Here is a 23605-nt window from a genome sequence, read left to right on the forward strand (position 1 = left end):
CAACAAGGCTCTTGTTGCAGAAGGCCAAACGCAACAAGCTCGTCGTTGCAGATATCGGGAGGAAAAAAAGATAGGCAGTTGTTGCAGATAGACAAGGCGCAACATAGCCATTGTTGCAGAGATCGAAGAAGAAAAAAGATTGCAACAAGCTCATTGTTGCAGAGAAACAAGTGCAACATTAAGCTTGTTGCAAGATCTAACAGTTAACTCTGCCTCCATCCGACGGTCTGGGAGACGGCAGATCTTTTTAGATTATCAATCAGCCGACGGGTAGTGCTAGACCACTTTTTTTTTTGGGCGAATGTACAATGTTATACCAAAAGCATCTAAAAAAATAGCATCGAATCATTTGATAAATTTGGGCGTGATGGGTCTCATTCCCATTTTTCTTCTCAAATTGATTTGATTACGTTTTTGCCTGTACAAAGATAGATCAGTCCCGCCATGCCATGCACGCGGAGGATCGCAGCAGAGTTTCTGGTGCTACTTGACTATTCTATATCTATCTCTTCTACAACGTATTCGATCGATCTCCCTTCACCTGTAGAGGCTCGTCGCCGTCGTGGGCTGCGTGAACGTCTCCAGCCGCGGCTCCGTCAGGTCCACCTCCTCCTGCTCTGCCGACCGCCAGCTCCGGCCCATCGTCACCGGCGTGCCGACGTTGATCGCGACCTCTCCGGACACGACGGCGCCCTTGGCGTTGCTGCCGTTCCCTCCGTGCATGTGATCGCGGCGACGGTCGGCATCACCGTCCTGCCACATCGAGCATTCCTGCGGCCTCTCGGCACGGAAGCCCGGGGCGAAGGCACCGGCGGCGGCGGGCAGGTGGTGCCGGCGGCGCTTGTCGGCGAGGGGCGCGATGGTGGAGAGGATCTGGACGACCTCGGTCATGGTGGGTCTGGCCTCGGGGTCCCACTGCAGGCACTCCCTGGCGAGGTGCGCCATGATCTGCATCTCCTCGGGCGGGAACGCGCCCTTCAGCGCCGGGTCCGGCAGCTCCGCCACCACCAGCCTGCTGTCCCGGAGCCGCGACGTCGCCCACATCACCAGGCTCTCGTCCGCGCCGCCAGTGGCGCCGGCGCCGCCCCTCTTGTGCACGGGCTGCCGGCCGGTGATGAGCTCCAGCACCACCACGCCGAAGCTGAACACGTCCGACTTGAGCGACGCCTTGCCGACGATGGCGTACTCCGGGGCGAAGTACCCGAAGGTGCCCAGCATGCGCGCCGGCGAGCTGGAGCAGCTCGTCACGCCGTCGTTCATGAGGCACTTGGCCATGCCCAGGTCCGTGATACGGGCCCTGAACCTGTCGTCGAGCAGGATGTTGGTTGACTTGATGTCCCGGTGGAGGATGCGAGGCGCCGCCGCCTCGTGGAGGTACTCGAGGCCCCTCGCCGCGCCCAGCGCCACGCCGACGCGCGTCGCCCAGTCCATGGGCTTCCTGTTGAGGTCGTCCAGGCACTCCCGCAGGTTGCCGTTGGTCATGCACTCGAACACCAGCAGCCGCTCCAGCTGCCGCCCCTGCCGCTCCGAGCAGTACCCCAGCAGCGGCACCACGTGGCAGTGGTTCAGCCGCGACAGCAGCTCGATCTGTTCGTTCATGGAGGAAGAAGATGCAGATGCCAATCAATGGTCATGAATCATGGAAATGCTCTCTTCTTCAGAGTTCAGACTTTTTTTGAGAAAGTTCAGTTCAGAGTTCAGACTTTTTTTGAGAAAGTTCAGAGTTCAGACTTTTTTTGAGGAAGTTCAGTTCAGAGTTCAGAGCATGATTTGCAGTACCTCTGACAGGAACTCATAGTCTTCGTCTGCGCCTCCGAGGGGCCGAAGCTTCTTCACGGCGACGACTTTGCCGTCGGCGAGCTGTCCACGGTACACTTTGCTTGTCCCGCCGACGCCAATGAGCTGTTCGTCGGAGAATTTCCCGGTTGCCTGCTCCAACTCCGCGTAGGAGAACCGGAGAACCACGCCGGGGAATGGGCCGTCTTCGCTCCGGGAGACAAGCGGGCAGCTACACAAAAACCCTGTGCCGTGACAGAGAAAAATCATAGCTGAAACAAGAACCAAGACTGACCTCCTGAATAGAACTCTGAAGCAATTCAGACAAATAACACAGAAATGTTTTGCCTTGCCTTTGATGACACTGAGCCCCGGTTTGGGTTTCAGTTGGGTAAGGGGAGAAGACCGGTGGCTGACGAGGTTCGATCTACTGCTCCAGCTGGCATACTTGTCGAAAGAGTGCATCCGAGAACGCGGGGAGAGCGCGTCCTTGCGTCGAAAGTAGTACGCCGTTGTGCCGACGAAAGCAACAGTGGTGAGAACCACACATACCAGGAGTGTTGCGATGACTGTTTTACTAGAGAAATGCTTCCTCCCTTGTTCAGAACTTCCTGGAGAGTTGAAGCAGGCAGTATTCAGACAGTCACCAGTAACCACAGCACACATTCCATCTTAACATTCAGTATCCAAAGTGTATATGATGGAATCAGTAGAGGAGAATTTCATATACCAGATGTGCAGTTACAGGAAGTGAAGCAGCTCCCGCTGTGCACCACAGCATGTTCTTCTTCCTGAAGGTCCTTGTCGGAGCGGCACGAGCAGTTCCATGACCCTGTGCCGCCGTTTTCATCTGCAACGGCAAAGACCCAAAGTTCAGGTATCTTGGTGGCATGCCTTGTTTAACTGCTGATAAGCATAAATTGTGATTAATTTCTCATACCTCGTAGGCAATGGCACGAGGAGTCGCAGCTGGATGACAGGCTGCTATTGGAGTTAGATTCACCAAGCGGATGAGCAGCGCACACACATGTCCAGCTTGTGGCTCCAGTCCCCCCTGCAGTGTTATCTGTATGTTTTACGAGAGGATTAGAGGTTAAATCACCAATATTTGAGCACATTTCATACAGAGCACTATGGTAATCTAGCTCATGAATTCGCAGTGCTTACCACAGAATGCTCCTTGTATTAGAAGTACACAGCTGAGGGAGGCCAGCAGAAGCTTCATGTGGAGATCCATCGTCGGCTAGTTTGCAGGCAGGGAGTGGGGACTGGGGAGGAATATCAAACAGACCCCATCCAGTTCAATCTCTGAATTGATGATGGAAAAATAACAATGGATGTTTGAAATCATGGCTTATTGACCAAAATGGAAGAAAAGAACATAAATTTGATACATGAATATAGCACTATGAACAAGTACACTTCATACTTCTGATAATGTTAAAGTAGTACATGGTTGACTATCTATCAAATTATGCCACTATATATATCGAGGGGACTAGATATAAAATAAAACAAAAAAACAAGTGCAGTTCATCATTAGCAAGCACAAAATCCTATTAGATGTCGAGTCATCGTTAATATGTAAAAACTGGAAGGAGAACAAGTGACTCTGAAATTTATACTTACAGCTATCTATCTTGGTGCTAAACAGATCTATGAAGCTTGCCGAACATACGGCACCGCCATGATCTCTCCGAGAGCTCACAGCCAAAAATCAACTGAAAGCACAATAAGCTGGCCTAACTTATGAATTGCTTCAGACAAGTATCCTGGTCCGAGAGTACTACTTACTAAAGAGAGGAGGAGTTCTAAGTTTTGATTAACAAAGGGGTCAGCTTATATGAAGGCAAGAGAATCCGCGCAATGAAAGGACAGAAAGCTATCAACTTCAACGACAAGAAAAGTCTTGTAAATGCACTGCACATCCATCATTGTAGTAGTAAACTCAATTCAGGACCAGCACCTCCCCTGCGAGACAGGGGACATCTCAACCCACAGCACTACACAGTAGGGGAAAATAGGTAAATAGGTCTATGGCTAAGGCAGCTAGAACAGCAGCCATCTGCTTCCAACTACAAAGAGACTGGATTGCATGTGCTAATTGGGTGTGATGTTGGATGGAGACTGTGGACTGAAAGTTGAGAGGACAACAACTGACATGAGAACCACAGATGTTACGGATGCTTGGCTTGGCGGTGGTCAGAGATCTCAGGCTTGGCAAGGCTTCTAAAACCCGCTATGTGCAAGAAGATGACACCAAATTTTGAATTGATGCAGAAAGAGTATGGCCAGGTTGCAACTGATCTTTACTGCTAAAACACGACGTTCTTAAGCATTCGCCGTAAAAAGGAAAAAATCAGAACCTTCATTTGCAGGAAAATTGGCCACAACCACAACAGGACAGGTTTTGCAAAGATGGTACCATCAGTAGCTTAGCACCGCAAGCCTCAGATTAATAACGAGCAGCACTAAGATCATCATCATCATTCTACGACACCTCATCTCCCGCTCTCTTTTTTAATCAAACGCTGCTTTAGCCACTGGATTCTGTCGGCAAAGGACGGCGCAGAGGCTTCCTGAGGAGATGACCAAACTTTCTTTCATTCATTCTTTCATTTCAGCGCATTGCTTGCTCTGATGGCTACATCTCACCTCCAGCCGCATGCTCATGGACGTGCCATCTGCAACCACCACTGCTTAAACTATTCCAACCATCCATGTAGGTGGTGGTGGGCAGGCAGCAGCTTCCCCTTTTGCATTTCTGAATTTCCTTTTGGCGATTCTAAACTGGTTGGTTGCGAGGCACACATCGACGGCATTGTATCTAGATTCTACATGCATTATATATATAGGGTAACGCTATTCTAAGCGTGAGTTTGGAGTAGTTTATATAATTTCTTTTTCTTCTCAAACAAAAGGGGAAGAAGATGAACCTGACAGACCTTGCTATATATATATATATATATATATATATATCAATCAACACCTGGGGCCTGTTGTTGGGATCCCACATGAGCAGCTGCTAATCTCACTCCCTTTGCACCGACGCTCGTGAACGAAAAAACAAAATGGAAAACCATTTGATTGATTGATCGATCGCCTCCGTGACGGCGAAGCTCGATCGGTAGGCCAGCCAGGATGATGAGGAATGATGAAAAGGAAAGAAAGGGGGGCCTGACACTGATACTGACGGATAGATGCTGGTATACATGTAAACGTCGTTCATCATTGGGTTTGGTCCCAGGTCAGGAGCAAACACAATCTCGAGAAGAACCACGGAAGGAAGGGCATAATAATCCCGGTGGCGGCCACCGTACGGCACGCCCCTACGGCATTCCTCGGCACTGGATTTTGAGACCCGTGGTTGTAAACGTGAGGACGGAATTAGACGCATTGGTTGCGACGCATGTGGCTTTGGTTTGTTTTTCCCTCTTTCTGCAACCACTGCCATTAAAGTAAACTAATGGTGATGGGTAGAGTGAGGAGGGTGGCCTAGAGTGAGCATAGTCATAGTAGGACAGTATTAAACGAGTGGCCTCACTGACAGGAGGTAATACTAAGTTACTAATGCGAATAATGCTGCTGCAGCAGTAAGACAGCATCCGGAGGTAGTGTAAAGGTGTCCCATGTTGTGTGTCCATGTGAATGGATGGCAGGGCCGGATTGCGTGGGAGGCGGAGAATTCCTTCCCCGGTACAAAAGCACGCACTCGGTCCACCTTACGTACTAGAGACAGTACTATGGTGTCTTGGTGGCCGGGTAAAAGGGAAGAAGAATTGTGTGGGCAGGGCACGTTGGAGGGAGTAAATTACCGCTCCCCAGGCGAGGCGGCTAGGAAGACCGGGACGAAGAAGAAAAAGCTGCTACCGCCCTCGAAGGGAGAAAACAAGTGTGCTGTGGGCGGCGCTGCTCCAGGAGGTGGACTAGAGGAATCATTCTGCGATCTTGCAGAGCAGCGGCGTGGAGGAGGACGCGGAGGCGGCAGATACAGATGGGCGGCGTAGGCACTGCTCGTGCACTTGAGATGGCATCTTCCCGTCCGTCCGTCCGTCAGACAGGCAGGCAGACGCCCCATGTTGGCATGCCGCTAGTGTGAACCTGAACCTGAACCTGAACCTGAACTGAACTGGACTGGACTGGACATTCCGCTAGAGAGAGAGGAGTAGTCTGGGTCGCATTCTTGGTGGAACGGAAGCATGCCCGTGAAAAAACTCGGAGGAATTCGAATCTGTGGGCACCACGCGGTTTTTCATGGGTGGGAGAAGCAAATCCATGGAGGAAACAGGCAGGCAGGCAGGCAATGTGATGCAGACGAGGCGAGGCGGGGCGGGTCGGGGATGAAGGACGGGAGCGGAAAAGTAGAGTTGAGGGCAGCAGGCATTGCAATCGACAGATGAGAGAGGGAGGAGAGGAGAAGGTACCTACCTCGGCCGCCGTGCTTCAGCTTCACCCATGGAGCTCCGGCATATCCGCTGCCGTCTCCATCGCCGCCTGACCGCGTGCGTGCGTGCGTGCGTGCCTTGGAAGGGATGGGGCGTGGGTCTAGGGAGCGTTTCTGTTTGTCTGATCTTGATGCGCTCGCTCGAGTTGAATGCGCTCCCGTCCCGTTGGTCAGGCCAGTAATAAGGCCGTCGTTAATGCTCTCTCTGCTTACTCCAGCAGAATGAGGTGAGGTGAGGTGAGACGAGGGATGCGGCCAAGTCCACTCTTCCACCTCTTGGCTCGGGCCTGCCTGTCTGTCCGTCCTCACGCACGACATCGCCCCCAAATTCAATCCATTCCGATCCTGCCCCACAATCAATCATGCCAGTCACGCGCTCCCAGATTCATGCCCCGCCGCGTACGCACGCACGCCCCACCAACACGCACCGCACCGCTTGCAGTTCCACGGGACACCGTCCACCCTTCGTCCACAAATCCACACAATACATAAATAAACGAAACAAGAAGAAAATGGCAGTAAAACAATTGCAACTCCGGTAAAGACTTGCGTGGATTAACCGAGTATAACTGCAGCTTTACCCTTTTTTATTTTTGAGAAACACTCCAGCTTTACCTAAAATAAATAAAAATGCCGCACTAGTAATTAATCTCACGTTCCCCTCCCGACCCAGATCGGGCTCCTCCCATGGCATACATGCCCATGTGCACTTCAGTTGACTTACCGCGCCATATCTCGGCATGTTTACACAGCACAGACATTTTCTGCCTCCCACAGCAGCTTGCTTCCCTTCTCACCAGATGGGATGGGATCCAAGGCAGCTCAGCCACCTCACATAGCTCCATTTCCCAGCGGAAACCAAACCAAATCCTTGCACCACCCTAAGAATGTACTACTACTTATATTCAGACTGTCAGAGATCACAAGGACCCATCTCAGCCTAACAAAGGGACAAAGCAAGCAGGCAGGCAGATTCACACAAAACACACAAAGCGGTTGGGCATTCGCTGAAACAACCGGCACTTCTATAAACAACTTACTCGAGTTAGTTCAAAAATTGCTACCATATCAACAGGGGCGCTCCTCTGCCCGCGCATCTCTCGGCTACAAGGATGCTGCTAACGCTGCTAAAGGCTCTATACCGGCTTCTAAGTGGACGACTCAAGTCAACAACAGCACAAAAGCGAAGCAAACGATGGCCTACAACACATCGCACCGACTAGGCTTCGTCGTCGGAGAGGCACACCACCTCCGCGCTCGGCCCAGCTGCGTTGCTGGTGCCGCCGCTGCTGCTGTCAGGCTCCACGCCGAACCTGGCCGGCATGTACCGGTTGCTGTTCGGCGGCGGTGACGGTTCCAAGCCTGGATGGTTGAGGACGGCAGGCAGCTGAGCGCCGCCGGCGTGCTGCTGGCTTCCTGGCGCCGCCGGACCTGCTGAGGTGCTGCTGCCGCCGCCCAAGGCCATGTTCAGATACGATGCCTGCTGCTGGAGCTGGGCAACCGTGAGGGCGGGGTTCGGCGTCCAGACGGGGTCCGTATGCCGACCAGGTGGAACAAAGTACGTCGGGGTGGCTGAGCTTGAGCCTGGCGCTGACGGCGGCACTGGTTGGTGAGCCGAGCCTGCTGCTGGAGTCATGGAGGCTAGCACGGCGCCTGGCTGCGGAAACGCCGGCCTTAGGCTATCCGTGACAAACTGCCCGCCCGCTGGAACCCCTAGGATGGCAGGAAGCTGCTGCTGCTGCTGCTGGTCTGTGGGGGTGACATATGGCGGGCGCATCCTGAGGTGCTGCAGATGAGGAGAGGGCGCACGCAGCTGCTGTGCTGCTGCTGCTCCAGCGGGCCTGTAGCTGCCCTGTGGCCGAGGCGTCGGAATACCAGGTGGCATTGTTCTGTAGAGAATGCTGGGTGGAACTGATTGTGGCTGGACAGGGCGCAACTGTGGTCCGGCGGGTCCGTGGCTTGCATGTAGCGAAGGCGCTGGAACAAAAGGTGGTGATGTTGCTCCAGAGAGATTGCCAGGCATGGCTGACTGTGACTGGACGGTCCGTGATGCCACCAGTGAAGGGCGGACGTAGGATCCTGCTGAACTGTGCACCGGCGCTCTGATGGCTGATGATGGGATAACCGGCGGCGATGCTGGGCCCCGAGCCGCTGAAGAAGAAGAAGACTCGGGTAGCTGATCCATTACATGGCCCCGAGCCGCTGAAGAAGACTCGGGTAGCTGATCCATTACATGGCCCGTCGATCTCCCTGCATTACACAAGGAAAAAAGTAAACATTATTCGCATGATCAAATGATTAAAGAGCATCTGAGTAAGCAACAGATCCTGGATCTTGACTGTGCTTTCGCGTTTGAAGATCAATGTAATGCAACCACCTAACATGACATTCATTGAAAAGGAAGTGAGAAACAACAGTAAGATTTCACCATACAGAAACAGCCAAATATACACAAGGTGCTGGCAAATGAATCATGCAAGCACACCATGCTCCATCTTATATGTTGATCAAAAGAAAAAGAAGCGTTTCGAAATATATGTATTAAACAGAAATATCACAGCGAGCAGAGCTAAATGCTGAAAGACTAGCTATGACCAGATCATTGTTTTGGAAAGCAAACGAGATACTCTAGCAACAGTTAGGTGGATACCATGAGATGCAACTGATGGCGTGAACTGGCATCGGAAATTCTCAGCTAGTGATTTGCTCACGTAAACTTTCTGGTAGATACCATTCAACTGAGTCCGCTTCAGACGATGAGCGGAATCTTCTTGTTGAAGTAACGAGTCATACTTCCTGTTTATCTTCTCTATTTCTTGGTTGCGCTCTGCCTGAAGTTGTGATCTCTGTTGACAAATAGATGTGCAGCCAAGCAAGACATGAAAAAAACTCACGACTAGCACATGCAATTTACAGTAAAACAGATAATAGACAAACAAAACAAAAAAACAAACCTTATCGTCATGGCCTTTATCAAGCAAAGTGCTCCAATGAATTATTTTTTCCAACTCATTTCTCAGCGGTTCATCACTAAATATTGGATTATTAAACACTAATGGCGTGACTGGAGGCAGTTGGGTAGGCTGCTCAGGACCGATAGGGATATGCTGAACTGTGGTTGATAACTGCCGTTCAGGCTGCAAATCCTGGGCTGCCGTACTGCCTACCATACCTGCTCCTTCTGCTCCTGCAGGTCGATCACGCATTGAGGCTGATGGCTGTATTTCAGACTGCAGATCATGCTCAGGACTGGCTGCTGTGTTTGGTTCAAAACCAGCTTGTCTCCTTTCTTCAGAGCGTGTTCTTTCAAGTGGGTCATGCTGAACTGTGGTTGCTGTTTGCAGTTCAGGCTGCAACTCCTGGGCTACTGTCGTGCCTAGAACACATGCTCCTTCTGCTGCCACAGGTCGGTCCTGCATCAAGGCTGATGGTTGTATTTCCGATTGCATATCAGGAGCTGTCACCACACCCAACGTATCTGTTGATTCTGCTCCGGCATGTGAATCCAATGAGGTTGATGGTTGCACTTCAGGCTGCGAACCTCGAGCAGCAGTGGCGCCCATGATACATGCTCCTTCTTCTGCAGCTTGATCCTGCATTGAGGTTGACAGTCGGGCTTCAGGCTGCAAATCGCAAGCTGCCTCTGTGGCCAGAATACCTGCTGGTTCTGCTTCTGCTGGTGGATGACGCAAAGTTGCTAAGCTTTGTTGGGCAGGCAGACTCGTACTCTGTTCCACAGGCATTGAGGCTGGTGGTTGTATAGCATGAGGTGTCACAGTGCCAGATAACTCTACTCCTGCATGTGGATCCAGTGAAGGTACTACACTTTGATGGGCAGACGGACTCTGCAGACCAGACACAAAGGGAACGCCCCGCATTGAGGTTGATGATGATTGCATTTCAGGCGGCAAAACCTGAGCTGATATGGCACCCAAGGTACCTGCTTGCTCTGCCTCTGCTGGCTGATCCTGCATTGCTGCCTCGGGACCCACGATACATGCGCGTTTTTCTGCAGGTTGATCTTGCATTGAGGTTGACTGTTGCACTTCAGGCTGCAAATCGCAAGATTGGTTCAGGAGACATACTTGATAGATACTTGATTGGCAAGTTGCTAAACTTTGTTGGGCAGGTACACTTACACTTTGTTCCACATGCATACTTGATTGGCAAGTCTGAGTTTCAAATTCAGTAGACATTGGTAAGGTAGCTGGGCTAATTGGTGACTCCAAGTGGACTTGATCTGTATCAACAGTGTCATCATTGTTTGCATCAAGTCCCCTAAAAAGAGAATCTGCAGGTTGATTCTGCATTGAGGTTGACAGTTGGACTTCAGGCTGCAAATCACAAGCTGCCTCTGTGGCCAGAATACCTGCTGGTTCTGCTTCTGCTGGCGGATGATGCAAAGTTGCTAAGCTTTGTTCGTCAGGCAGACTCGTACTCTGTTCTGCAGGCATTGAGGCTGGTGATTGTACAGCATGAGGTGTCACCATGCCCGATAACTCTACTCCTGCATGTGGATCCAATGAAGGTACTACACTTTGATGGACAGACGAACTCTGCAGACCAGACACAAAAGGAACGCCCCTCGTTGAGGTTGATGATGATTGCATTTCAGGCGGCAAAACCTGAGCTGATATCGCACCCAAGGTACCTGCTCGCTCTGCCTCTGCTGGCTGATCCTGCATTGCTGCCTCGGGACCCACGATACATGCTCGTTTTTCTGCAGGTTGACCTTGCATTGAGGTTGACTGTTGCACTTCAGGCTGCAAATCGCAAGATTTGTTCAGGAGACATACTTGATAGATACTTGGTTGGCAAGTTGCTAAACTTTGTTGGGCGGGTACACTTACACTTTGTTCCACATGCATACTTGATTGGCAAGTCTGAGTTTCAAATTCAGTAGACATTGGTAAGGTAGCTGGACTAACTGGTGACTCCAAGTGGACTTGATCTGTATCAACAGTGTCGTTGTTTGCATTAAGTCCCCTAACAAGAGAATCTGCTCCTTCCAGCAACATACTTGGATTAGCAATATTTTCTGCCTCAACATGTCCAGTATTTCTAGAGTCACCACTTGAAGATTCCTGATGCAAAATTAAAGGTGTTTGTGATCAGTTATCTGGCATCACTAAACTATACGCAATGACAATGAACACATAAATAAATCAAGTATGATGATACGCGGAATCACGAAAAGCAAAGCAGGACACACTGGAATGACCACTATGTGCCAAGTTTTGGAATGTGCAAAATAAATACTATTTGTGTCAAATGGCATAACTTTGAAAGTGCTTTTCAACAAGCGAGTGACATAAATGCTCAAACGAATATAATCAACAACATATGTAACTCTCGATGCCTGCGGCACAATAGGCAATCAAGGCTGGAAAAATGATGATTGACTGCATACACAATCTGGACAACCCAAATACATGGTGGCGCATATTCATTTCCTTTTGGGTCTATACATGCCATCATTCCACACACACGACACACTATCACCAAGGTGGGACTATGGCATGGTGCAAGTGGCAGAAACTTATGGTGGCGAAGCAGCATTTTGAGGTGTTGTTAACTTACCATTTAGTTTATTTTCCATATTATCTCTAGCCATGTTTGTTAGGCACACCCCTGTCTTAAGAGGATGGGGAGGTTACTTTCCAATTATTCTTGCGCCCATGGTTTTCGAGTCGCGACTCCCGAGTCGCTTTGGGGTAGCGACTCGGAAAAAGTCAAGCCTGCAATTGCGACTAGTCGTGACTCACGACTCGAGTCGACACTAAGTTGAATCGACATTTTTTTGCAACTCATCGACTAGTCGACGACTAGTCGCGCGACTCGAAAACCATGCCTAGTTTTCCTGTCTGCCACTTTGCTTTTTCAGCTGCACTTACCTATCTATCTCCACCAAGGCACCACCAGGCCACAAACCTTCAAGCATGCAGCCTCGTAGAACTACCTGTTGTGTTCCACTCACAAGGAACACAACTGCAAACTAATAGACCAACTCGTCTCGCTCACAGTTAGAATGGGGAACTGTAGCAAAATAGCTCAGTTTTGGTTATCTGCTAATCTTCTATATATGACATCATTTGACTAGCTGCAAGATATAGCTCCAGGCAGTTGCAGTTCTATGTGCAACCTATGGAGAGTCAGTTGACCCCACAGGTTGTGTAATCACTCTTAACTTCATTCTTGATATTGCATAAAAAAATCATAATTCAGAAAATGTATGGCTCTAGCACTGCCAGTGGCTTGAGGTTAACTCTTGCAAGGAGTCCGGATTAAAGCACAAGCAAGTTGTACCAGCACACAATCCTCAACAACAACAACAACAACAATAACAAAAACAATAACAACAACAAAGCCTTTAGTCCCAAGCAAGTTGGGCTGGGCTAGAGGTGAAACCCATAAGATCTCGCAACCAACGCATGGTTCTGGCACATGGATAAAGATCTCGCAACCAACTCATGGTTCTGGCACATGGATAGCAAGCTTCCACGCACCCCTAGTTCTCTGGTGATACTCCAGTCCTTCAGAATAAATGCATTCTGGAAAGTGAAAATTATACCTGACCAACTGAATCATCATTTGCAGGAATAGTACTTGATGAACAACCAGCTCTTTGTACACCCATGCCATCAGAACTAAGGATGCAGTTTCCTGGAAAATCAACAGCTTCTGATGCTGGTCCTTCACTTGAGTCCACAGAAGTTGCAGCTGGCTCATTTTCCATTGCCTGTGTAGATATGGCCCCTGACAGAACTTCATTTCGTACTAATGCAATTTCCATTAACAATCCATCATCTAATGACTGCTGGTTATCTGACACAGAACTTTCAACAATATGATACTCGCCACTCTGCTCCTTAAAATGGATGAATTCTTCCATAACAAAGTTTGAATCTGGTAGAGCAATATGCCGATCAAAGTCTTGATCTAATTGGCCTGATTTTGCTACCTGGTGGAGATTCTCCTTCAGATGTCGCTCTACGAGCCACCTATCAGATTGCAGTGCCTCGAGTTTGTTATGCTGGAGACTCATGTGGTCCAAAAATGCATACATAAGCATAGTGAACCACTGAACAGTTAGCTTTATTTTGTCACTCCTGGTCACTTCATCAATGTGACTTCTACGAATATGCTTCAGAACTAAAGTGCACACTTCCTTCAGTCTGATAACGTTGTTCTGTGTGTATGTGTCTAAACCTGAGATCTCAAGCTGTTGTTTACAAAGGATATTCTTTTCTCTCAAGGAGAAAACATTGTCAATTAACTCCATTCTTTTCTCCACGATCATGTTAGGAAGGTCATCCTTTGACAAATGACATTCTCTGTGAGTTTCTTGAACAGGTTCCTGCTCCTCTGAGATCATGTGATCAGCACCAGATGAGACCACTTGTGGTGCACCATTTGTGAAATTGTCATGATTGTTGTCAACTAACTCTGCTCTTTTCTCCAGAGTCATGTTAGGAAGCTCATCATTTGGCAAATGAGATTCTCTGTGAATTTCTTGTATAGGTTCCTGCACCTCTGAGATCATCTGCTCAGCACCAGATGAGATCACTTGTGGTGCACCATTTGTGAAATTGTCAAGATTGTTGTCTAACTCTGTTCTTTTCTCCACAATCATATTAGGAAGCTCATCATTTGACACATGACATTCTCCATGAGTTTCCTGAACAGGTTCCTGCACCTCTGGGATCATATGCTCAGCACTAGATGAAACCTCTTGTGGTCCACTACTCGTCAAATTACCATGATCCATTTCCTTATTTTGGAGCATGTGGTTGATTCTCAAGTTGGTAGCCAAGTTGGTAGAGGTCTCCTCCCATGAGATTTGGGTGTCCTCTACTGACACTGGTTGACCATTGATGCTAGTTTCAATTGCTCTATTTGGATTTTTTTCCTCTGGGAACCTTAATCTTCCATAGATGAATGATGCAAGCTCTTCATTGCACTCACAGTTCAAGCTTTTTCCAGCAAGGGCAATTGACTCTCCACAATTTATGTTATACTTAAGAACAGAAGCAGCATGCCAACACTGAAGAAAATGATTAAAGAACGTTGGCATATTTGATAAACATAAATATGAAAATAAAAATACAATGACTTCGCGGGTGTCTTTCTTACCAAGGATATGATGATTGCGTGCAGTATGCTCACTGGCTCTGTAACAACTAGATGATTCTTCAAAAAATACTCAAACAACTGTTCAGCCATAGCTCTTACATCATCCTGCATTTCCAATTTACACAAGATGCTCATTAGCCAGGTAAGCATGAAGAATCAGTGCAAGAGCAAAGCAAAAGAATGAACAAATGAGAACGGCACGTAACAAAAATCAAAAGAACCATTAGCGAGAATATTTTCCATATTCCAGTACTAAATCTTTGTTTCACATGGGTGTCAACTGTCAAGAATGTATAGTCGTTAGACATATCAGATTAAATTACAGGAAGTGCAACAGAGCATATCTGAACTGCAGACAGTCAAGACATATTTAGCAGCTCTTCACTTTAGGTTACCCTAATCACAGTCCTCAAGACAGGCATATATGAAAGCTCTTGAGAATGTACAAGAATTGGTGTGTTAAACTGTTAATACATAAAACTCTTCTACGGTATAACTTTTAGCTTGTCAAGGTGAGTCAGACAAGCTTTAAATATTGACTCTTGAGTTGTGACCTACATAAAACTTGAGGGTTAGTGTTGACTTATAGCCTAGCTGACATATTATATCTGATTACTAGTTGCACAATTTGTCCATGAATAAAAAAATTGCCATGACAAACTAGCCAAAGACGGAAAAAATACTCCCTCCATATCACAATATAAGAAGTGTTTTGACACTACGATAGTGTCAAAAAACGTCTTATATTTTGATACAGAGGGAGCAGAGACCAACCATCGAAACAAGGGAGCAAGGGTTGGTCTTACTACCATTTATGTCAAACATTAAGCCCCACTAGATGTAATTGTGGGCACTCACTGGCAGTTAGTTTAGGCATTTTTTATATAAGTTCCATTCAGGTACAAATGCAAGATTAAATTTAGGATTTTGTTTGTTTGTTTTTGCATGCAGATAATAACGAGTTTGTACACTTTCTGTAACCTTCTGTACATTAGCAGAACATATTCTAAGCATAAGTGACTTCGATGCATCCTGCCAATAGCAGAACTACGAAAATTCATACCGGCAATTGTAGGGCCGTAATTAGTTTTGACAGCTCTTTCTTAAGTTGGACGTGAAGATTCTTGGGTGTGCTCATCCGTTTTTCCACCCCTTCAGAACAAAATTGCATCAGAACATGTAATGCATATATGCAGCAGAATGTATTATATGATGATGAACATGATACCTAATGTTTGTTGTGCGTCATCCAGCGGTTGAATAGCAGGACTCGATGTAGAATTTTCAGGCAACACATCATGGTGATTGTTGTCATGTGAACTTTTTGAAGATGGACCTGTGATTTCACCAACCTTTCTACGCTTCCTTCTGGTTTCATTGGGTTCTTCTTCAGCAGGAACTTTGGGTGGTTCTTCCATGTTCTGTAAGATGTTATGGCTTGATTGTGGTGGCTCAGATATATAGCTCCAAGAGGGAGATTTTCCATCCAGTAAATTTAACCAGAACTTAGATGGGTCTCCATCCAATGCACACATTTCCTCTTTTTCACCTACTAGTGTGATGTTTCTTGAGTAAAATTTACCACTCATGTTAGCTTCCGATATGCATGTGCAGTTAAGTTTGGTGCTGCCTACAACATTAGTGGCTAATTTTTTCAAGAACTCTGAAACTACTTTGTCCATAAAGTTGTCCCTTTCAGAGTTTTTACTTGCACAGTTGTCATGCTTAAGCTCATCAAGTCTAGTGAAGAGACATGATGCACCCCAACTGATAAAGGAATGGCTTACGCTGTGTGTTATATCCTTCTTATCAATAAGCATGCCCTGTTTTGCAAGCACAAGCCACTTCTCCTCCATTGTCAAAGGAGTGTATAAGCGAAAAATGCTTGGATAGCTAAGATGTGACTCTATTTTGATTCTTTGAAGAGCCTTTTGATCAGTAAGTGGGTTCCAGTCACTATTATATATGATAATGGCATCGACAGATGACAGCTCAATACTTGGGAGGCATGCATTTGTTTCAATCAGAAAAACAAATCTCCCCTTGGTCTTGTCATTGAACTTATTAAGTGCCACCGCTTTCTTCGAGAATGATCCACAAAATCCAACACGTTCATATGACTCCGGGCCAAATTTGTGGCGCACAACAGTTTCCAAAGTATCACCCATTGAGCTTCCAGCTGGTGCACCAGACTGCCAGAACATGCCAAGAAAACATGCTGAGTTAAGAAAAAATGAAGGAGTTCTCGAAGACACAAATTCCATAGAGGAGCATCAAGGGAATACTTCAATAAGAAACGACAACATTGCTGAGTACTTGAGGGAACATGTTTGGAACAACAACTACAGAGATCTAAGATTGGGTAAATTATGCCACACATGACCATAAGTAAAAGAGAGTGATGCCATGAGTATCTCACTTGAAAAAGAATAATGACTCTTAGCCTCTTGTTCCTTATTGCTTCAAGCATTTTTTGAAGAAGCAGTAGCTTGCCACATGCTTGCACTCTCGTAACTGTAGGATCAGTCTGATCATGATTGTTGACAGGAGGTCGCAGGGATTCATCAACAAGGTAAGGGTCATCACAGCACTATAACATAACGACAAGAAGAACAGATAGAAGTCAGTAACAGAGCCATAACTTTGCAGAAAAAGGAATAAAGTACATGTACTGCAGACTGCATATAGACTGTTATCATACAAGCCGTAAATTTGTTTGCAAAGCACACCTTTGAGAGAGACATAATAATGTCATAAAGAGCTTTATCACTTTTCATCTGCGACTGGAGGACAGATGAGTTTGAAAGCAGTATGGAACAATATGTCTGTAGCTGCAGTTGTGAAACATAAGCAGGAACCCAATGCTCCAATATTTTTGAAGAATCTGCTTGACGCTCATATGCAATATGACTTTTGAAGTTTCCTTTCAGCATCATAAGGGTCTCAGCAGTATCAACGTAACTGCCATTTTCTTGCTCTCCAGAATTAAGGAATGCTTGAAGTTTCACGTATTCAGGAAGATTATCCTGCAAAATAACAATATTTAGCATGGCTTATTTGTGGTACAGAAGCAATTTTACCGGCCAGAGCTATTGATAGACACCTTAATTGGGGAGCTCACAAGCAACATTCTGAAATCAGTGGGAAATTGCTTCAGTTGTTCGAGGTATTGTAAAGCTGACTTTTGATAATAATCAACTATGACTGCTTCCCAACCAATGTGTGCTATAGGTTCAATATCCTGTGTCATGGCAGAGAGATCACAATTAAATGGAAAGCATAAGTTTGAGAGATGGGCTAGGGGTGTAGTAACAACGGCATCAATATGATATAGGTGCAATCTATGTGCTCTTAATTGGTTAGCAGCATTTGCTCAATAAAACTAGGCAAGGAAATACTTAGCAGTTGGAACTTACCTCTAGGATAGCATCAGGATGGGATAAGAGAACCTGTAACATACAGTGGCTTCCACTCTCATAGAATTCCAAATCTCGAATTAATTTGAGCTCATCTTTCCCCCCGTCATACACAACGACATTGATAAACGGTGCCAACTTATTGAACTGAACCTCCCATAAGGACAGAGAACCAGGAGTTGTGAGAATCAGAAAAGGTTGGCTGACGTCAGGTAATACAGACATTGTGAATAGCACAGTCTTTATTACATACTCCTGCATAACAAATGAGTTAAGCATCAAGTCCCTTTTGTTTAGGAAGGAGTTCAAAATTAACCAAGTACAACTGTGAGAGATGTACTTATAATGCTAAATTGTTGCATCCATGTAAATGAAGCAATAGAACAACTCACCATGCCGGTGGCCATAACTACTACAAACAAGAATGTGGGTGAAAAACTAGAGTAGCTGGACTAGTCTGCTAAGCTACTTGCATGGTTCCTACCTTATCATCAACAAGAACAGCACCACGGGATTTGTGCCAGTACTCTCGAAGGTGATTGATTGAATACAAGTGATCATTGTCAAAATCAGGATGGCACCCATCTGGCAATCTCTCAAGTTTCTGGAATGAGCTTTGCTTAACCTGCAAAGGCAAGTAATATTAAAAAGAAGAGCTTAAGTAGAAGTTTCACGAAAATGTATAAGTTTCAAGCACTCTCGTATAAGTAACTTGTGACAAAGAGAACAGCGATAAAGATATTGTCAATGTCGTGGTAGTTCAATAAAGCCAGAAAAAAGAAGTGTAGAAAGACAACATGGTGCAGTTAATGTGCACTTAAACTTTCATGGACTAGCTAAATACTTATGAGTTGCTATGGGAGTTAAATAATCATGCCTATAAAAGTTCTTTTTTTTTTACTGCATGAGTTTTTTCTAGAAAGAAAATCTCAAAATATATATCAATTAAATCAATTAATCATAAGATCATGGTACATCTGTCTACTACATATAATGTATGATAACTAGAGAAATTCATTTCTCGGCACTTAGAGGTAATCTCTGAAGGGAGGGCGAATGGGCTGACGCCAACTCCGATCTTTATAAGAAAAAAAAAAAAGGAAATTCATGGAATTAGCAGATCAGTCAACACACAGTTTTCAGTTTTCTAAGTCTTGGTGGCTAGTACAATGGATCATCTTAAACAGAAAAAATCGTAATTGTATACACAACCTAGAAAACTGGTATTACATTTCTGTGATGTTTATCTTCGAACTGATCAGACTATATTTCTACCAGAGTCATGTCATGCATGAATTAAAATTAATATCAGGCAAGCTATAGCATTAAAATTGGTTTTCCCACCACACCTTTGTTTTTTGGGGAATAGATGATTGTTTTGCAGCTTCACGGTGGTTCTCGTAGTTCTCTTTAAGTTCGTCAGCTTCCGGCGTACATAAACAGGATAAAGTCTCTAGTTCCCATGTTGCATGATCATAGCCAAGACCCCTCCATTTCACTAACCATTCAAGAGTACAATATGAGACACCAGATGAGCAAAGGAAATCATCCGAGCAGAAGAAATCCTCAGCCAATCTTGGGGGCACAAGTAGCCTCTTCCTCAACAGGCGATGTGGTTTAGTCCACTCCTTCCGAATTGTCTGGGGAATCATTTCACAAGAAAAAACATAAGCATGGATCTTTTGCAAAGCCTAAGTCATCCTTCATAGGCACGAAGAAATAAAGTTCACCGCAAAAGTAATCACCTTTTCAGTATGATTCCTCTTGTTAAACAAGGAAAGAAGATCAGGACCTCCAGGCATGACACTAATATCACCTTCTGGAACCCAACGGTTATGGACATGCGCCAGATTCTTATACTTGACAAAATACTGCTTGCTAGTTTGCATTCCTACAAACATAGAACCAATAAACAGAAGCACTAAATTAGGAAATAGAAGGCAATACTGCTAGGATAAATTTTGATTTTGTTTCACGCAAGATTTTTGTTTTTGTTCTTTGCTTACCCTCAGCCTCCTTGACATCCCACACAGACTCTATCCCATCAACAATATGATGTAAGCCAGACTGCAACCTCTTTTTCGTACAGCTGGTACAGAACCAATTTCCAAGAGACAAATATTGATCCAGACAAGACATATGGTACCTACTTTTGCAACCTTTTCCATCACAGGACCTATCATCAATTGAAAATATACATTAGATCATCACAAAGTGAATAGTGTGCATGATGGACCAAAAGTGTATGCAGAAGATCAATAATATACAAAGATCAGATGAAAAGTTTTAATAGTGTGTTCTCTTACCATGCTAGGCAGTATAAAAGAACAGGAGATTTACAAGTTCAAAATTAGTTTTCATAAAACAGGTCAAGTAACCAAAATTCAGGATCTTCAATACTTGCACATATAGGGATGTAATTGAGGGTAGAATATTTTCATTCACAAACCACAATAATATGTTCTTATGCTATCCTAGAGATATGGCTTCATTTGCACTACTATTTTCTGTAGGTAAAGCTGATGAAAAAAACGAATTGACTTACCTAAAAGTTCCTGGGGATCCAAGACCACAGGCAACACATATGTTGGGGTTACCATCTGTTCCATCAGATCGGGCCACCTGGAGATGTCCTGGAGCTGAATTTTCTTTCTGAACGCTAATAGGTTCAGCATCTCCAAGTGTGCTCTTAATCTAACATGATATCAAATAGCAAAGGTTGAACCCCATACGGTTGATGCATAAAAATCAGAAAGCACATCAGGGGAGGGGGGGGGACTCCTGAGCTGCAGTTAGCGAGCGGTACCTCTTTGTGATGAATACTAGATATTGGCACACTTTGCAATGATGGTACAATGTTTTGCCTGCAAAATGTTAACACAGAATTAACATGTATTCAAAAAATACATGCCTAATTGCCCAGTATCAAAGAAGTCACGAAGGCTGAAAAGGAAAGCACCTTGCAGGGCCAGTGTGTCGATCTCTATCCTTTGCTGGAAGACTGCTTTCAGCCGCTATATCTTGCACAACGGTACGTTTATGTGGCAGTACCTACAACAATTAAAAACAAGGGGGCAAGAGAACTGATGCATAAAAAGATATTGCCAAAAGAATTGAAGTACTCCTGAGCTATAGTGGGAGAGGGCTACCTCTTCTTGATGAATAGTAGATATTGGCACACTTTGCAATGATGATAGAATGTTTTGCCTGCAAAATGGATGGTTAACACAGAATTAACATGTATCCAAAAAATACATGCCTAATTGCCAAGTATCAAAGTCATAAAGGCTGAAAAGGAAAGCACCTTGCAGGGCCAGTGTGTGGATCTCTAGCCTTTGCTGGAAGACTGCTTTCAGCCGCTATATTTTGCACGTCGGTAGGTTTATGTGGCTGTACCTACAACAATTGATGACAAGAGATAAGCAACTGTCACTGCTTCAAATGGTGTCCTATGGAGTAAAAGGCACCGACTGTTGTTGGTGATTGGCTGTTGTAGTGTCTCTATACAGTTGCTGCTATAGCATGGAAAGTATAGTATTGCATATTGCATCTTCTCAATTAATGTTCATATGCACATCATTTATCCTGAACAATCAATACATGCAATAGCACTTAACATGCTTGGCTTCCACTTAAGTAGATGACTAGCCCAGCAGATGGCTAAAGACAAGTATAATAAACCCTCTGCCAGTAACATGGAGGCAAAGAAAGAAGTATTGCAAAATTTGATAGATCATGCACCAGATGCCATTGAAGTCTCCCAAGAACTCGCAGTAATGTTCAAAGAGTTTCCATTTTTGCATAGTAAAAAGGTGGAATTAACTCTGTCCAAAATGAAATGCAGACAGTGGAAGACAGGCAAACCTCTAAAAGCGGTGTAGAACATTGGTCAACTCTTGTGTCTGAAGTTTCATGTAAACCAGAAATAGGACTTTTAGAAACTTTAAAGGCAGCATGGCTTGAATGTCCCTTGCTTTTTTCAATCAACCTGCTACCTTCACACAGAATAGCAGCATTGTTGTTGTTGTCTGCCACATGCCCACTTGAAGTATTCTCCTTGCCCATCCTGTCAGGGGAAGCAACAACTGCAGCTGAAAATTTAAGAGACAAGTTAGATATGATAGTACTCAGATGAATTAATGCAGGCTAAATGACCAAGTTGTACAACTAATAGGCAGGTTTCATAAACTAGAATGCAGGCTTGCCCAAGGGTAACACATATATGGAAATTTTCATGTTGATTTGGTGCTCAAACAAAAATGGTTTTGTATGATTGCGCCTAAATGATGGTGCCATGATGGTGCCCTAGATATGTCCCCCACCTTGAAGCCTAAAACCTTGACTAGTTTGCGTCGACATACTAATGTTTTTTGTAAAACTGTCTTCCTTTTTAATGCACAGAACATGATGCAGTCAATGATGCCTGACTTGTGTGCCTACACATTATGGCATTCCCATATAAACCTTCAGCTATTCCTAACCACTAGGCAACCCTGATGATTACAATGTGATTTGATAACAGAGTAGGTAAACCAGCACAGGCCATTAAAATTATTTGTCTCAGATGATGGGGCCATCCAGCCTTTAAGCAAGTACAGCAAGAGCCCAACATGAGAGGAACTAATACCTGAGGCACCCGGTCTTATGCCCGTCTTGAATTTCTTGATGTAGCTTCTTGCATCCATTCTTTTTCGCCGCTTCTTCGACGAAGAGCCAGCATCCCCGTTGCTCGCATGCTCACTCATCACTTGCTCCTCTGCACCCATCCTAGAGCCAGAGCTTCCGTCTGAACCTCTTGACAGAGAATTGGGCACACTGCTCTTCTTAACCGCGCTCGACCCTCCGAGCGGCGCTTCCTCCACCGCTCTGTTCTGCTGCCTGTCACAAGACGGTGTCATCACATTTGCCGCCGTGGAACCCCTCTCCCGACCACCAGGAAGGGGTGTGCTCCGACCTGGGCTCCCCAGACCCGACGCGCCTGGCCCTCCGTGCGGCCGCAACCGGGGAGCTTCCGGTACAGCCTCCGGGTTGCTCCCCGCCACGCTCCCGCTGCTTGTCGGCGGCGCCCCTCCCGGCCGGCTGTTCCCCATTCCGCCGCTCTGGAACCAATCCCAAAAAAGCCCGCACCAACCGCGCGACGCCGACGGAGAGATCGGAATCGCAATCGAGCGCCGTGCGCCGCCGCGCGCACACGCGCCGGTCCGGGGGGCAAAAAACCCCAAAATCAGAGGTCGAGACCAGGTGCCGAGGGGCGGAACCCTACTCCCGGGCCAGTCCCCTCCCCGGAACGCGCCCGCGGAAGGCGCGCCGGCGGGCGGGTCCGCGGAAGGGAGGGAGGCGGCCCCGAGCGACGGCGCGCGAAACAGAGGAGGGGGAGGCGGGCGGGCGAGAAGCGGGGTACCTCTGCGGGCGGGCGGGCGGGCGCGAGACGGGCGGGGAATGCGGGCCGGTCGCGGAGGCGGGCGGCGGCGACGGAGGCTAGGGTTTAGCGCGATCGCGGGCGGCGGGCGGCGGCCGCGACGGGGTTTTGAGCGGCTCCGGTGGGAGAAAGACGGGGGAAAACGCCGCTGTTACTGCCTGCCTCCTGGCTCTGCTTCTTACCCTCCCCCCTCTGCCCGCGCCGCGGCCGTCTCGTCACGGGCGCTGCAGTGGCTTCTGAGATATGTCAGGTCTTTCCCCAACCCCCACCCCCACCATTGGACCAAAGGGTTGGGATGTAATAATGTCATTATTGGATAATAATTGTAGCGCATTTATTGTGGGGCGGAAAAGACGAGGGACATTAATTCTACTAGACCGGAGTTGGTGGGGTGTATCCGTCCGAATATTTTATCAT

The 23605-nt window shown here is 46.5% G+C and overlaps 2 protein-coding genes across 11 annotated transcripts; both read right to left on the minus strand.

Moving 5' to 3' along the window:
* Positions 1–348: 348 nt before the first annotated feature.
* Positions 349–6886, minus strand: LOC123143090 (receptor-like serine/threonine-protein kinase NCRK). Of its 6 annotated transcripts, none has more exons than XM_044561894.1 (7): positions 6205–6886; positions 2944–3084; positions 2717–2842; positions 2507–2626; positions 2130–2387; positions 1780–2021; positions 349–1587 (listed from the first exon to the last, which is right to left on the minus strand). In XM_044561894.1, exons 2-7 carry the CDS (start codon positions 3011–3013, stop codon positions 538–540), a joined length of 1866 nt encoding a protein of 621 aa, XP_044417829.1. In that variant the 5' UTR covers positions 3014–3084; positions 6205–6886; the 3' UTR covers positions 349–537. The 6 variants fall into 6 exon arrangements, with proteins under 6 accessions (XP_044417829.1, XP_044417827.1, XP_044417828.1 ...); XM_044561892.1 differs by adding an exon at positions 3406–3497 and having other exon boundaries at positions 1780–2387; positions 2944–3044; XM_044561893.1 differs by having other exon boundaries at positions 1780–2387; positions 2944–3044.
* A 337-nt stretch (positions 6887–7223) lies between these two features.
* On the minus strand, positions 7224–23393 carry LOC123143088 (uncharacterized). Of its 5 annotated transcripts, XM_044561888.1 has the most exons (24): positions 22397–23392; positions 21634–21860; positions 21074–21165; positions 20919–20976; positions 20729–20820; positions 20576–20633; positions 20315–20463; positions 19776–19945; positions 19515–19660; positions 19119–19409; positions 18254–18394; positions 17770–18024; positions 17457–17594; positions 17083–17379; positions 16773–16943; positions 15582–16545; positions 15417–15505; positions 14354–14458; positions 12792–14264; positions 11071–11304; positions 10360–10983; positions 9175–10272; positions 8871–9066; positions 7224–8470 (listed from the first exon to the last, which is right to left on the minus strand). In XM_044561888.1, exons 1-24 carry the CDS (start codon positions 22857–22859, stop codon positions 7440–7442), a joined length of 8562 nt encoding a protein of 2853 aa, XP_044417823.1. In that variant the 5' UTR covers positions 22860–23392; the 3' UTR covers positions 7224–7439. The 5 variants fall into 5 exon arrangements, with proteins under 5 accessions (XP_044417823.1, XP_044417821.1, XP_044417819.1 ...); XM_044561886.1 differs by having other exon boundaries at positions 10360–11304; positions 22397–23393; XM_044561884.1 differs by having other exon boundaries at positions 9175–10983.
* Between the last annotated feature and the right edge of the window lie 212 nt (positions 23394–23605).

Source organism: Triticum aestivum, chromosome 6D, assembly GCF_018294505.1.
Source record: "Triticum aestivum cultivar Chinese Spring chromosome 6D, IWGSC CS RefSeq v2.1, whole genome shotgun sequence".
Classification (NCBI taxonomy): domain Eukaryota; kingdom Viridiplantae; phylum Streptophyta; class Magnoliopsida; order Poales; family Poaceae; genus Triticum; species Triticum aestivum.